At 43.6% G+C, this 16,489-nt stretch overlaps 2 protein-coding genes across 2 annotated transcripts in view; both read left to right on the top strand.

The window, feature by feature from the left end:
* MYO5A (myosin VA) overlaps positions 1-6,236 on the top strand; it is a 201,593-nt gene extending 195,357 nt beyond the window's left edge. Inside the window, exon 42 of the mRNA XM_044918191.1 lies at positions 128-6,236. Coding sequence (XP_044774126.1) covers positions 128-280 — 153 coding nt within the window. The 3' untranslated portion in view covers positions 281-6,236. The remainder of the gene's footprint in view (positions 1-127) is intronic.
* A 4,699-nt stretch (positions 6,237-10,935) lies between these two features.
* MYO5C (myosin VC) overlaps positions 10,936-16,489 on the top strand; it is a 90,392-nt gene continuing 84,838 nt past the window's right edge. Inside the window, exon 1 of the mRNA XM_021693732.1 lies at positions 10,936-10,962. Within this exon, the coding sequence (XP_021549407.1) occupies positions 10,936-10,962 (27 nt within the window). The remainder of the gene's footprint in view (positions 10,963-16,489) is intronic.

Raw genomic sequence — 16,489 nt, 5'->3', positions numbered from 1 at the left:
AAGTGATTTTAAAACAAATATAAACATTCTTTATTAGTTGAGGACTTTTTGGTAGATTTTTGGTGGGGGAAAAAATGTTCATAGATTCAAAGAACTGATGCTCTGTTTTTTGTTTTTTTAATCTCAGATGCGTTTACGAGACAGGAAAGACTCTCCTCAGCTGCTCATGGATGCTAAACACATCTTTCCTGTCACCTTTCCTTTTAACCCATCCTCCCTTGCACTAGAAACCATCCAGATTCCAGCCAGCCTGGGCCTGGGATTCATATCACGGGTCTGAAGGTGATGTGATGTCAAGGCAAACAGTGACAATAAGAACCCATTATTTCTAGTGAGCTACTGAAAAGACATTTTTAAAGAGACAGTACTAATTATCTTTCAAACGAGAGATTATTAATCGGAAATCTCCCTAAATACTTTCATCATCTTGGAAAGAACGATAGGCTTCTTTGTGCTGTGTTACCTTACCAGCAACACTCACCCTGGATCAGTTAGGTATCCCGAGGTACATGCAGGTGAATGACAGAAGGAAAAGGGAAAAAAAGGTCTCCAGCTGCCAGCATTTATTTTAAATCCTTAGCACTGCATCCAAATGGTATGGTAAAAATGAAAATTCCAGGTATGAGCTGTTGTTAGGAAGGCACCTACAAAGAGCCTCCTCTACGCGGGCTGGAAGAATTGAAAGAAAAATTGCCATTGAGTACATATCATAACAGTTCAGGAATCAGTTATGTTGATGCTGTCAAACTGGATCAAAGAAATAAACTGGCAATATGTAAAGTACTTGGTCAAGTAAATTCCTTATATGTGTCACTATGATATAGAGATATTAAGAGAATGTTGGTTTGCCATATAGCATAGAAGTCCATTTGTACTGTAGTTTACTGAGCATTTTAAATTGCTGCTACAAACTGTGTTCTTTAATATATAAACGATATTCTTATTAGGCACTACAATAATAAGCTTCTCTTTTATCGACTCTGTTTACAATTCAATCAGATCAGTTTTAACTGGATTATGTGCAAATATATACAGATTCACCTGCACAAGTAGCAGACACTGGGAAGTCATGTAGTAATATGACAAAATATTTGACATTTAGGGATAGGATTAGACAAAGTGGCTGTTGTTGATGTCATTATTTATTCAGAATGTATTACATTGATGTGCTCATTCATTTTCCCTGGGTGGATATCACATCAGGGTACAGTGTTCTGTGAAGTGACTTATTTTTAGTTCCCAGACCAGATTCCTGCTCTGCATATTTTCAATCCTGACAGGTTTTCTTTCTTCTTCTTAATTTATTAAGAATTAATCTCAGTCACTATCTAGAGAAGATTCAGGTCTTGAAACCTTGATTATCCTATAAATTATGCAAAAGAAGGTGTATAATAAATACTATGGTTCCATTTTTTTTAGGCTTTGCAAGTTCTGTAAATGTTCTCAGTACCACTAGATACTTTAAGGAGCATCGTATTAGGAATACTTTAAGACTTATGTAAGGAATACAAGAAGATTGCTAAATTTTACAGAGGATATGTTTCAATAAAACCCAGATCCTATAAGTTTCATTCTGAAATCCTAATTAAACATATTCTCAGTTTTTCCTGGAAATCCTAGACAGTGGGTCTTTCAGGTTGTGCAAGAGCAAATTCTTAGCTTTCATTAGAAACTCTGGTTCTGAATCACAAACATAGATTTATATACCTTAACTGTTAGATGGTCTATGAAAAATGACATCTTATTAAAACATGTGCAATATTAATGGAAGTCAGTTTCAAATCATGATAAAGATTGTTATTAAAAGATAAACACTGTTAACTTATTTGGGCCTCACATTCCTCATTTATACAATAAGAGGGTTGGACCCTTCCATATCTAAAATTTCTCTTCTCTTGGCACTTGGATTATAGAGAAACTAGATGCAGTTACTCAGTAAGTTCACCCTGATATGGAAAGATCAGTGTTTGGTGCCTCTTAATCCTGGGGGATTAATTAAATGTAAAATTACAAGTTGGTGTAGCTGTAATCCTTCTTAAATGTACATGATTTACATGCTTTTTGAACGTGGATTAGTTTGGGTAATTTTTATTGAATCATATACTGCTGCATTCAGGTTGGATACATTTATTTATTTGCAAAATCAGCCCAAAACACTACTGATTCAATCAGGTTCTCTTACTTTTCCCCAGTTGTCAATGTGGTTTTCAATGAACTGACTCACTGCATAGGGGAGATGCTAAAAAAAATGCCACCATGGTGTAGGCTGTCCACCTCGGACTGGGAAATCCTCTCAGGCCCTTCCCCAGCTTAGTCCCTGTGTAACATGTCCTGTGCACACCCTGAATCTTGTCAGGTCTTCAAGAGCACACTGTAGCTCCCACTGCCATTGCAGCCCTTTATCGTACCCCAGACAGCTCGTATCCTGAAATGTCTCTCTCTCGTCTCCTGCCTTTGTGCTGGAAAGTGCTGGAGCCTCCGTTCCACACCTGGGCCAGAATCTCTCCTGTTTGGTGATGGTCACACAAAGATTCTACTATTCCAGGCTCCAGCTTCCTCTAAGGCCTACCCAGGACCCCAGATGGGGATCTGAATCAACTTCTCGTAGCAGCCTAAAGATCTGTAGTCATAACAAGAATACCTTACAACCAGGGACCCCCAATACCTGGTAAATGACTCTGTGTGCTACTTTCTTGAGGCTGCAACAATAATCTGACTAGGGCTTTCCTTTAGACCCTCTGAGGACAGCTCACCCTCTCTCCAACCACATTTTCTCACCCGGCTTGAAACCTACCTTCCCCAGCCGTCCACCTGCCCATTCCACCCTTCACTCTTACCCTTCCCTCAGCCCAACCGTGCATCACGTCACCTGCCTGCTCACCGACTCTGACCGTGTGCAAGGCAGCAAATGGAGTCAGTCCTCAGTTGCCCCCCGGCCTCCCTTCAGGCTGATATTGTTGTTCTCGCTTCTTGGCAGTACATTCCTTAACATCGTCACTAATTTGCTTTTTCATATCTCCCCTGTGATACACAGTGGGAATTCAAAGAAAGATCTTGAAAGAACAGGGTTCTGTCTTAATAGCTCCTTCTCAACAGTCTCCCCACTCACCTTACATACAGACTCCGCTCACATCTGGGAATGCAAGGCTGAAAAATGAGCAGTTTTCCTTGTAGCTTTTCTTCGGTTAAAGCTTTGGTCTACCTGACCTGAGAGTAACTATAAAGAAGGGGGAAGGTCAGATCCAGAAAGCGATTCCTTTGGAAGTTTTGAAAAATCTCCATGTACCTGACACTTCTATCATCGAGTGCAAAAGTACAAAAAGATACATTCCAAAGCCTACCGGAAGGATATTTGGAGATTCCGGTCAGTTTGTACGATTTGCTTTATTGCCTTTGTTTCAGTGGGTATTGAGAGTTGAGTTGGCTTTTTCTGGGTGAGTAATTATGTGTCATATAGAATATAGATCAGATCTTTTAGTAACATGTGAGGGCGGCTAACCCTAGGTAAAAGGGCACCTGTCCTATCCTGAGAAATCCTCACACAATAGTCATATATCCACCTGGCCTCCCCCCTCTCTCTCTCTCTCTCTCTTTTTCTCCTTCTCTGTGCCCCTCCAGCTCTCTCTCTCTCTCTCTCACACACACACACACAGAGTTACCAGAATGTAGAGTTCCCCAGGCGGCATCCTCAAGGATCCCCTGGGTAACTTCAACTGTTTGGGATGAAACAGAAAGCAAAAACGAGCGTGTGACCCTTACAATCTCCTGCTGAGAGTAGTGCAGACCAGGACCTTGCATCTGGCTATGCTTTTCTTAGGCACACGTCGTCCTCTGTTACCTCATTGTATCCTCACAACAGTGCTGGAAGGTCGAAAGGGTAGCTTGCTGATGATAATTTGAGAAAGAGATGGTCGGTGATGTGCTGAGGTCACACTGCCCTCCCGCGGTGCCCCTTTCCTGCTTGCAGCCCTGGCCGTGCGGTGGGCAGGTGGAGGCAGGAGACTGAAAAGTCTGCAGGGGACATTCTGTTTCTCCTGGTACCTGTGGGGTGCCCTGGGTCAGCAAGAGGTATTCTTTTTTTTCCCTCTCTCTCTTATCAGAATTGGCAACTGGCATATAGGAACTGAGCAAGTGCGACATCCCAGGTTCTTCGTGCTAACAAGATGAAGTGCCCGGAGCCTGGTGGCTTTCTCCTTGTCCGTTCCCTGCTATACCTAGGTTTGATTTTTATGATGAGTCAGAGCTCCCTTGGAGGGTGCAATACTCTGCGTTTAGGTCTTTAATTAGACGCAGGCCATCTCAACCTGGCTGGAAGGCGTGCAAGCCTCCCCAGAGTGAGGTAGGTCACTCTCAACGCCCACTCCTCAGAGCCACATAGAGCTGCCAGGTGTGCTGAGCAGCCTGCAGCCAAGCCGCCTGGCACCTCCTGAGGCCTGTCCCCGGGCCAGCCATGTACAAGTCAGTGTGTCTGAACGTTACAGTGTGTGCATGCTGCCAGGGTTGCCTCCGGAGCTGGGAGGGTGCTCCGTGCATGCATGTTAGAGGGGCTCCGGGCATTGCTGGGGCCGCTGTTCATGGGTAAGTGCGGCGTGATTTCTTCTCAGGCTGTGCTGTGAGGACCGCCTTAACCCCTGCTCCCTTCCCTCCGAGAGCTGCCTTAAGTTCTCTGGAACTTCTCCTCGGTAAGGGCCTGACTTACCGGGAGAGGATATCTTGCCCTGTTTCTCAAGGTTTTGGGAGGGTTTTGGTTGGGTGTGGCCTCCAACCATGGATTCCTGTCTCTCCTTCCTGCATGACTGTCCCTCCTGGGACTTCGCCTTCCTTTCTTTTCTGTGATCAAACAGGTATCAGAACTCAGCACCAGTCTCAGAGCCGGTGAATGTGGGCAGAGAGAGTGGTCCTGAGTTTGGGGGGGGCTTTGTGTCACAAGGAAGCAAATGAACATATGGAAGAAATAGATAAGTTAGCTTCTTGGTAATGCTTGAATGGCATGTTTCCCCCTGATCTTTTCTTAATACAGGTAAAGGGTACAACTGTAAGGCATTCCATAGACATGCTTTAAAAAATTTTTTTAGGAACCCTGTACTATATATAAAAGTTTGAATGAAAACAGAGAAGAGTTCTGTAAGTTCTAATCCATTGCATTACCCCAAATTAAATCAACTTGGAGTTATATACAGTAGATTTCTCAGTAGATCACGAACTGAAAGGTACTTTGTAAAATAGCTGCCAAAATGCATTTTTGTACATTTTTTAATTTTCTAATTTGGTCTAGCGAAAATGTTCATTAGCTTAACTTCATGAGTATCATTAGCTTCCTAAAATGACTGAAAATGACTAACGTTTCCTTAGTATTGTGATACAGCTTGAGATATTTGAAAGAAACATGTTTTTCGAGTGGAAACTGGTATGTATAATTCAATGCTTGGTAGGTCAGTACATTTTCATGCATTTTGCAGTCAATAGTTTCAAATATCTTATTGTTACCGTATGTTATAAAACTTTAGCCTACATTTCAGGCTCTCTAAATCACTTGAGGCATTTAATATTTTCCAACAAATGGTGACTTTTTCCTTTAAATGTGGATATGTATGTTGTAATTTATGATTGCTGGTTATGTATTTTTTGTGGACTCCTGGAGTAATGTTCACTTTTTTTGCGCCCTTGGAAAATTTAAATTGCTCTACCAGTGTTACACAGAAATGAGCTCATCATGACATTTAACATATTGTATTTGAATTGCTAATTTTAATTATTAATTTACTGTGAAATGGATATGTTGTTTAACTACAATGAAACTGAACATTGCAGTTTTTCAAATATTTTTCCTTATTGGATCTGGAAAAGGAGTTCTATTTTGATCTACATCGAAAAACATGATACAGTTAATCATTGAAAAGTTCTTAGGTAAAATATTCATCCATTAGGAAAGAAGCAGAAATACTAAGAAGTGAAGGGCATTATCAACTAACTCTGGTTTTAAACTGAAACTGTCCCAGCATACCTTATGTGGAATTTTAAAAAATAAATTAATAATTCACCTCATATCAACAAAAGCCTTTGAAACATGGGTTTTCACTAGTTATCATCTAGTGCTAAGATGAAAACCAAAACAATATCAGATTGACATTTACGCTCTAAATTTGTAGTTGTCTAATGTTGTCCTTAGTAAATGTGCATCATTAATGCTGTATTCTCCTAGCTATTATAGAAATTGTTCAAATAAAGATATGGAAATAAAGGATTTTTGTTAGTGTCTTATAAATAAACTCACAGCACATGGAACACGGGACACAAACCAACATAAGAGTACATTCTGGGCTGTAAAACACACCTTTAATATTTAAGAGGACAGAAATCAGACAGTGTCTGCTCTCAGATAACAATAGAATTAAGCTAGGTTATTAATGATAGAAAAATAGCTGGAAAATCCCCAAATTTGGAGCTTAAAAACACACTTTTTAAGACTTTTTTTTACATTTATTTGAGAGAGGGACAGAGCGAGTGTGCATGCTTGAATGAGTGGGGGGTAGGAGCAGAGGGACAGGGAGGGGCGTAGGAGCAGAGGGAGAGGGAGAAGCAGACTCTCCACTGAGCAGGGAGCTGGACACAGGGCTCCATTCCAGGACTCTGGAGTCATGACCTGGGCTAAAGGCAGACACTTAACCGACTGAACCACCCAGGCGCCCCTTAAGCAACACACTTCTAACACATGGATCAAAGAAGAAATCTCAAGAGAATTTTAGAAATATTTGAAGTAAATGAAAATGAAAATATAACTTATCAAAAATTTTTGGGTGCAGTGAAAGCAGTGCTTAGAGGAATATTTATAGCACTGAATGCATGCATTAGAGAAGAAAGACCTATAATCAATCATCTAAGCTTCCACTTTAGGAAACTTAAAAAGGAAGAGAATATTAAATGCAAAGTAAGCAGAAGAAAAGAAATAATAAAAATCAGCAGAAATTGGGGCGCCTGGGTGGCTCAGTCGTTAAGCATCTGCCTTTGGCTCAGGTCATGATCCCAGGGTCCTGGGATCGAGCCCCACATCAGGCTTCCTGCTCAGCGGGAAGCCTGCTTCCTCTCCCACTCCCCCTGCTTGTGTTCCTTCTCTCACTGTATCTCTCTCTGTCAAATAAATAAATAAAATCTTAAAAAAAAAATCAGAAATCAAAGACATCGAGGACAGAAAATCAATAAGAAAATCAATGAAACGAAAAGCTGGTTCTTTAAAAAGAGCAATAAAATTGATAAGCCTCTAGCCAGGTTAGCTAATGAAAAAAGAGAGATGACATACAGTAAATGAGTGGTTGCTTGGGGCTGGGAGGAGTTGGGTTCGGGGAATTGACAGGATGGAGCAATAACCGAGAGGCATGGAATTTCTTTTTGAGATGATGAAACTGTTTTAAAATTAACTGTGGTGCTAGTTTAATCTGTGACTCTACTAATAATCATTGAGTTGTATACTTAAAATGGGTGAAGTGTATGCTATAAGAATTATATTGCAATAAATCTTTTTTTTTTTTAAGTCAATTTTTGACTTCTGGTATGACAGACTGAGAAGCTCAACAAATTCTCTCCTCAAAAAAGCAAGGACAACACTGGACAAAAGTGTCAAAAACAATTTTAGGGCTCTATAAATTGACCAACATCATACAACAAACTAGTAGTTTTTATTCATGACAAGCCACTGACCTCTGAGTAAGAACAGCATTTGTCTGACAACCTTGCTTGGGGCTGTTCCAATCATCCTCCCCTCACCCAGCTCAAATAGCCTGGTAATTCTACCAGAGTCAAGAAGCTACGAAAACCAGCAGCTTTGCCTTTGGAGGGGCTCCCTTGATTTGGAATGGAGTGTAGTAAAACCCCTCACCCAGCAGTAACGCTAGTAACCTCAGAACCATGAGAGAATACCTCTCTGTTGTTTTAAGCCACCCAGTCTGTGGTACTTTGCTACAGCAGGTGTAGGAAAGTAATACAGTATTAATCTCAAGTATCTGTGATGAATTAAGATGCATATTTTCATCCCCAGAGGAACCACTAAAAAATTAACTGAAGAAATATATTTATTTTAAAAGGTGGGAATTAAAATGGTGCACACACACACACAAAAGCAAAACCAAAAACAACAATAAAAAACCCACTATCATGGGGCACCTGCGTGGCTCAGTTGGTTAACTGGCTGCCTTCAGCTCAGGTCATGATCCCAGGGTCCTGGGATCGAGCCCTGCATCGGGCTCCCGGCTTGGCGGGAAGCCTGCTTCTCCCTCTCCCACTCTCCCTGCTTGTGTTCTTTCTCTAGCTGTCTCTCTCTCTCTGTCAGTTAAATAAATAAATAAAATCTTAAAAAAAAAAAAAACCCACTATCATGAAAAACGTAAGGAGAAACAAAAGATATGAGCCATATAGAGAACAAAATGACAGTCATAACTCCAACCATATCAATAATTACATTAAATGTGAGTGGATTAAACACTTATGAGAAGGCAGAGATTGTGAGGGATATTACAACATACAGAGGGGCTAAAATTTAAACTGACAACATCAAGTGTTGATGAGGATATTAAGCAACCTGAAACTCATACACTGTAGAAGTAAATTGATGCAATTTTTAATTTTTTTTAAGATTTTATTTTTAAGTAATCTCTACAACCCAACGTGGGCCTCGAACTCACAACCCTGAGATCAAGAGTCACATGCTCTACCGGCTGAACCAGCCAGGTGCCCCTAGATATTGCTAGTTTCAAAAATTGCATCAGATGGTTCAGTGGGTAGAGCATGTGACTCTTGATCTTGGGGTTGTAAATTTGAGCCCCATGCTGGGTTGTAGAGATTACTTTAAAAAATAAAATAAATCTTAAAAAAAATTTTATTTAAAGAAAAAAGCAGCTAGACCTCTAGACCCTTCTTAACTCTGAGCAACCAGGCAACTGCTCCTACCCACTTTATTTTTTTAAAGTATTTATTTATTTGTTTATTTATTTGAGACTGAGAGAGAGGGCACAGGTCGGGGAAGGGGCAGAGGGAGAGGGAGAAACAGAGTCCCCACTGAGCAGGGAGCCCAATGCCGGGGCTCCACCCTGGGATCATGACCTGAGCCAAAGGCAGACGCTTAACTGACTATAGCTGCTCTTCTCCCTCTGCCTGCCGCTCCCCCCCTGCTTGTGCTCTCTCTCTCTCTCTCCCTGACAAATAAATAAAATCTTTTTTTAAAGAAGAAAAGCCCAATGATTTAAAAAAAAAAAGAATATTATGGTTTTAGGGGTGCCTGGGTGGCTCAGTAGGTTAAGCATCTGCCTTTGGCTCAGGTCATGACCTCAGGGTCCTGGGATGGAGCGCCATGATCAGCTCCCTGCTCAGCAAGGAGTCTGCTTCTCCCTCTCCTTCTGCTTCTGCTCCTCCACCCCCCACCCCCCCCAGCTTGTGGACTCTCTGTCTCTCAAATAAATAAATAAAATCTTAAAAAAGAAGAACATTATGGTTTTACCTTTAAGTTTTGTTTTTTGTTTTTTAAGATTTTATTTATTTATTTGACAGATAGAGACATAGCAAGAGAGGGAAGACAAGCAGGGGAGTGGGAGAGGGAGAAGCAGGCTTCCCGCTGAGCAGGGAGCCTGATTCGGGGCTCCATCCCAAGCCCCTAGGATCATGACCTGAGCAGAAGGCAGATGCTTAAAGACTGAGCCACCCAGGCGCCCCTACCTTTAAGTTCTGATCATGAATCTATCTGGAGTTTATTTTTGGATATAGAGTTTGCCATGGCCTTACTTCCCCCACCACACCCACCATGTGCCCATTTATTAAATAATCTTTTGTTTCCCACTCTGATCCTTAAGACCACCATATAATAGGGGGCCCTGCTGGTGGACTCCCTTCTGTCCCACTGTTCATTTATCCATTCCCATGCCAGTATCCCACTGTTTTAATGATGATGGTTTTGTGCTATCCTTTAATATGTGGTAGGGCAAATCTCACCTCTTTGGTCTTTGTTTTGAAGATTCTTAGTTATACATAAATTTTATTCCATATAAAATATAGAGTCATCGTACAATTTTCCAAAAGTCCTGCTAGGATTTTTATTCCAATTATATTAGGTTTATACATTATATTATTAATCTGGGTTGAATTGACACTTGTACAATATCAAATATTCCCATCCGTGAGATGAGATTTCCCCCCATTTATTCAGGCCTCTTTTTATATCCTTGTAGAGAAATTTAAACATTTTCTCCACAAAGGCCAAGTGCATTTTTGTTAGCGTAATCTCCGGGCACTTTATATGTTCATTGATGTTGTAAATGTCTTATTTTCCATCTTACTTTCTATCGTAATTTCTGAATGATTATTGCTCACATGAAGGAAAAGTACTCATTTTTATATTTGATTTTGAATATGGTCACCTGGCTGAACTCTCTTACAAGTTCTAATAATTTGTTGATTCTCTTGGACTTTCTGTGGCAATGGTCAGATCCTCTGCTCTTTCCAGTAAACACGCTGCAAACTAAGGAAGCCAGAACTTGGACGGGGGAGCGTGTCAGAACACACCTGTTTCCTGCCTCTGAGATCCAGGGAGTCCCGCCTGCGCGGACGGCTCCGCACCCCCGCCAGGTGGACTCACTTGACCGCCGAGCCCTGGCCCGGAGGAGAATCGCGCCCTGCCCGCAGCCCCCGCCCCAACCAATCGCGGCGCGGACCCGCCAGGCTGGCGGGGAAGGACCAATCCGCGGCTCCTCTCCTCCCGAGGCCGCTACCCGGCGGGGGGGGGCGGGGAAGGTGAGTAGTCGGCCGCTGGAAAACTTCCCCGGCGAGATGGCCCAGCGCTGATTTACGCGCCAGCCGCGCTGATCGTCACTCGTCCCGGGCCTCGGAGCCTCACGCCCAGCCGCCGAGCCTCGCACCTTCCCGGCCCTCGAGCTGCCCTGGCCTGTCTCGCCCATGGCGGTGGCCGCGCTGTATACGCAGGTACCTACGGGCGGCCGCGCGGGAGGGATGATGGCACGGCGCTAATGCTGACTGTACCTAGCACCCAGGCCACACCTGTGCACCTGGCGCTCTCGCCGCAGCGAAGCGCCGCGGAGGGCCTGGGGACCGGCGGCACCAGAGAGTCGCTCTCCGAGGGCTCTGGTCCCTGGCCGCGGGGCAAGCGCCCCCACCCCCACCCCGGGAGCCTGGGTCCCTTCGGGATGGGAAGACCGAGTGCTAGGGGCTGCCTTCCCGGACCCGAGCTTCCCGGTGCCTAGGGATCGCGCGTCTGTCTCCCGCGCTTCGGGGCCCCCTCTTCTTGAGCCACAGGTGGAATCAGAGTTGCCCACGGGGACCTGGAAATCTCAGACACGGGTGAATAATGGTATCCATAATCCTCCTGACCCTCCTCGGAGCCCCTTGAACAAGAAGCTTAGCAGTATTCAGGATGCTTTCTAGAATTCCTGGGTCTTCAGAAATGCCTGCACGTGCATTTAAGTTCATCCGATGTCCGAAGTTGCAGCTGCCTGGGCGTGTGAGGCAAGCTTCACCCGGAGAAGTTGAGGGCTTCTGTGAATCCAGGGGTCACAGGCTCTTCACCTCACACTTATACACTGCTGTACAATTTATAAAGCACCTTTCACATACACCCTGATTCTGGGAGTCACTCTAGAGCATTTCTTGGAAACCATCTCTTCCCAGGGCCAGGGCTCCAACCCTTACATAGAAAGACAGCATTCTGGCACCCAGAACCTCCTGAGATGAGCTTGGCTAATTATTTGGATAATTGGCCAAGGTGTTGGCCCTTTTGAAAAAAAAAACTTCATTTGAATAGCCATAAAGTCGGATCCTCTCACACCCCAGTGGAGTAAAATCTATGGTTGCTAATATTCAGATGGCTGAGACTAGAATCTATCCATTTCCCCCTGACACATGCCCTCAGTTTATATTTAAAAAGACACTTTGCTGTAGATATAAATGATAGTTGTAAATAATTGTTTCAATGGTTTAAGCAAACTTTTTTCTTCTACTTTGCTGAATTAGTAATATAAGTACAAATTATCCAAACATTACTATGCCCTCTAACACATTTCCATTAACCAGAGTTCTACATGGGCACTGTTGAACCTCCACTATTCCAGAGTAGTTTACCAGTGAGCATGTGAGCCATCAGATATCCAGCAGGGCTTCTGAGTTCTTAAACTTACTGGAGGTAAAAGAAAATTTTGGCAGAAAGCAATGCTTGGAAGATACTTTGGAGAACAGAAAATTGTTGATGATTAACCTATTTTAGGTAACATTTTTTTCAGAAGCGGAAAAAACACAGGTGTAAGCTTCTGTGTCATCAAGTGCCTTACACCACAAATATTTTTAAATACCAACTAGGCAGCAGGCATAATGTAGGAAAACTGATATGGAAGAGTTTTCTAGAGAAGAGCTTGGATGGACAGACAATCTGAGAATCCCAGAGCCAGAAGGAGCTTTGATGGCCATCCCTACCCACTTTGTGTCCAAGTAGGCACCTTTGTCCCAAGGCTGTCTCTTCCTTTCCAGGTGGTCAGTTAGTCCCCACGTGGTCAGTTCCAGAGGTGGGAAGTTTGTATAGTTGCCTGTTTAGGTTTTAGAGTGCTTTGTTAATGAGTTTTCTTAAACAGAAACAAAACCTAAGCCCTCTCCCTTGCTTCCCCACCATACCCCTCAGCACTCGCCAAGTCCACGGATCTAGCCATTTGTCCTCCAAGGACAGCACACAGCATTGGCCTAAGTCAACGCTCGTGTCTGAGGACGCTTGGCCACCTTTATGCCCCAGGAATGCTGCTTCTCTGCACAGTCTTAGCCACACAACGTTTTAAAGCAGTCTGAACCCCATTTCTGCATCCAGGGGCAAATAGTGATGCTGCAGCAGGGCAATGGGGGGGCTGTCTGTGGGTGACGGCCATACCCACCCATGGTCTGCAGGCTACCCCGTTCACTCACCTCATGCTGCTGTTGGCGCCCTGCCCCCTGTCGAATCTCCCTTCCTGCGTATGCCTTGAAGACAGGTATATTACCTCCCATAACACATTTATTTAGCACTTTCTGTGTATAAAACGTGCTTGGGGGAGGTTAGAAAGTTTTGTTTTTTTTTTTTTTTAGTGTGAGCCTTTCCCCTCAAGAGGTTTTTTCTGGGGGGAGAAATGAGAAATGTCGAATAATTCAGTCTGCTGAAGCCCTGAACGGATGGAAGAGCCTGCTGGGTGATAGAGCTGAGAAGGGAGGGTCATGGCAGCTGAAGAGTTAGGTCAGAGCTTTATATTCTGGTGCAGATTTGGCGCGTGGGAAGACAGGATCAGGGGCTGTGTTTTAGGAAGTGCGGTATGCCAGCCATGCCCAAAGGACTCAGGTCCTCCTAAGTGTCGGGGAGAGAATTAGGGGAGAGGTGATCTTAGGAAGCCAGGAGGCCGACTTTGTCCCTGCAGGGGTCGAGGCGGTGAAGGGGTTTCCCCGGCCAGTGCCCTGGGTGGTTAGAGGTTGGTGGGGAGGTCGCATCAGAGTCTTCTGCCCCAAGGTAGAAGTTGAAGCCCAGGCAGTGAGAGCCTCGCCAAGGGAGGGAAGAGAGCCAAGACAGTTCACGGGGGAACAAAACTATTCAGAGGGGCCTCGGGATGGAGACCTGACAAGGAGGAGGAGGGGGGAGAGCTGGTATGGGGGCCCCAGGGAGAGAGGTTCTGAGAAAGAGGGGACTCCTGGGAGGAAGTGTGGTGAGAGCAGCAATTACTACTGGAGGAAGTGTAAAATGACCCTTCTCTTTCAAAAGCTATTGGCAACATGCCTTAGAAATGTTGAGAGCATTTGACCCAGCAGCTCAACTATTTGAAATCTCTTTGAGGGAAACCGGTTTGGCAGTTCACTCTGGAAGCCCCTGTCACTCTCAGACTCGCTGACCAGCCACAAGTTCCCGCCTCTGCGTCTCCCCACTGCCTGCCCGCTCCTCCCTCAGCTCCCTCCTCCCTCAGCTCCTGCTCTGCAAACTTCTGGCCAGCCCTTGGTGCATTGCTGCCGGTTCAACACGCTATGCCTTAGCTTGCAGGGCTCCCTCTGCTTGAAATAACTGCTTTGCTCAGCAGCGCCTCACCTTCCAAATTCAATTTGAGCAGTGCCTCCTTTTTTTTTTTTTTTTTTTTTTTTAGTTTCAGAGGTAGAATTTAGTGATTTACCAGTTGCATACAACATCCAGTGCTCATTACTTCAAGTGCCTTCCTTAATGCCCATCCTCCAGTTACCCCACCCCCCCACCTCCCCTCTAGCAACCCTCAGTTTGTTTCCTTTTTTTAATATGTCCAATTAGCTGACATATAATACATCATTAGTTTTTGATGTAGTGTTCAACAATTCATTTGTTGCATATAACCCCGAGTGCCCATTATCACACATGCCCTCCTTAATACCCATCACCCAATTACCCCATCTCCCCAGCCCCCTCCCTTCTGTAACCCTCAGTTTGTTTCCCTGAGTCCAGAGTCTCTCATGGCTCATCTCCCTCTCTGATTTCTTCCAATTCAGTTTTCCCTCCCTTCCCCCGTGATCTCCATGCTATTCCTTAAGTTCCACATATGAGTGAAACCATATGATAATTGTCTTTCTCTGCTTGACTTATTTCACTTAGCATAAGACCCTCCAGTTCCATCCTTCAGTTTTTGTTTCCTATAGTTAAGAGTCTCTTATGGTTTGTCTCCCTCTCTGATTTCATTTTATTTTATTCTTCCTTCCCTTCCCCTATGATTCTCTGTCTTGTTTCTTAACTTCCACCTATGAGTGAAATCATATGATAATTGTCTTTCTCTGATTGACTTATTTTGCTTAGCATAACACCGTCTAGTTGCATCCATGTCATTGCAAATGGTAAGAATCCAAAGAGAAATAATTTTGCCAGATTGGCAAAAAAAGAAGTCAAACTTTCATTCTGCAGATGACATGATACTCTATGTGGAAAACCCAAAAGACTCCACTCCAAAATTGCTAGAACTCATACAGGAATTCAGCAAAGTGGCAGGATATAAAATCAATGCACAGAAATCAGTTGCATTTCTATTCACTAACAATGAGACGGAAGAAAGAGAAATTAAGGAGTCAATCCCATTTACAATTGCACCAAAACCTATAAGACACCTTGGAGGAGTGCCTCGTCTGAGAAATCTTTACAACCCGCTCTGCTCTCTGGGCACCTTTCACGTTGATTTGTAAGCACTCTTGTTAACTCGTAAGCACTCTTGTTAACTCTCTGTTACCCCCATTGACCAAGAGTTTCTAGAGAACAGGGAATGGTGGGGGCTCAATAAGCATTTGATGTGTGCATGCATGAATGAGTTTTTCTGCTTTCAGAAAGAGCTGTGGGCATGAAGAAGATGATGATGGTTACTTTTATCTTGCAGTCATGGAGCACTTCTTACATGCCAGATGCCATCCTCAGAACTTTCTGTGCCTTCTTTTATTTCATCTGAATCAACAATGTTGTGTGTAGATGTTGTTATCCCAATTTTACAAATGGCTCAGATTGAGCAAATTGCCTAAAGTTACATAGAAGTCGGGGAGGAGTCAGGATTAAAAACCTGTGTTCTTAATACCTTCCACTACCACAACTGTGGTTCAGCCACCTTTACCATCTTCCTCCTCCTCTTCCCATTCACACAGAGGACTTGTGGGAAGTCCATCCTCTTCATAGCTGTGTATGTGATATACATTTGTGTGGGGTTTTTTTATTTTTCATCTAAGATATTGGTGAAAGTGGTAAATGGGTGGTGAGACAGAGAGCTCTCTGGCATGCCTCTAGAGATCTTTCTTAAATTGTTCTGGCTCATTAATCAGGACTCAGGTTATAACTGGTTTTAGCCACAGGTTCACAGATTATATTGTCCTTCAGTCATCTATTTCCCTTGCTTGTGTATGAAGAACTCACAAGACATCTTCAGGGAAGTTGTGCTAGAACTCAGATGTGCAAGGTCAGGAGAGGCAGTTCAAGGTCCCTAAAATAAGGTCAAAGTTCAGTTTAATGACTTTCCATTTGGCTATTTTAAGAAAATTTTAGACTTCTATGTATCATTAACAACTCTGGAAAATTAGATTTATCCATTGTATTATATATGGGTACTTCAAAAAGAAAAAAAAAAAGATATAAAGACTAAAATACCAAACTTAGTCTTTTTTTTTTTTTTAAAGATTTTATTTGACACAGAGAGACAGAGAGAGAGCATGCACACAAGCAGGGGGAGCGGCAGGCTCCCCTGGAGCAGGGAGCCCGATGCGGGGCTCGATCCCAGGACCCTGGGATCATGACCTGAGCTAAAGGCAGACGCTTCACTGACTGAGCCACCCAGATGCCCCCAAAGCTTAGTCTTTAATTGGTACAACTAAACTGGGAATTTGAATTTTTGTTCAGTAGATGTTTATGGAGTGCTAGTTCTGGGGAAGTCACTGTGTCAGGTTCCAGGGTACAAAGATAAGACTCTTGAAGCTCAAGTGCCAGTGGAGAAGATGGGAAGCTACCCAG

Source organism: Neomonachus schauinslandi, chromosome 9, assembly GCF_002201575.2.
Source record: "Neomonachus schauinslandi chromosome 9, ASM220157v2, whole genome shotgun sequence".
NCBI lineage: Eukaryota > Metazoa > Chordata > Mammalia > Carnivora > Phocidae > Neomonachus > Neomonachus schauinslandi.
Note: the sequence above shows the minus strand (reverse complement) of the source record. Positions and strands in the feature narration are given on the sequence as shown.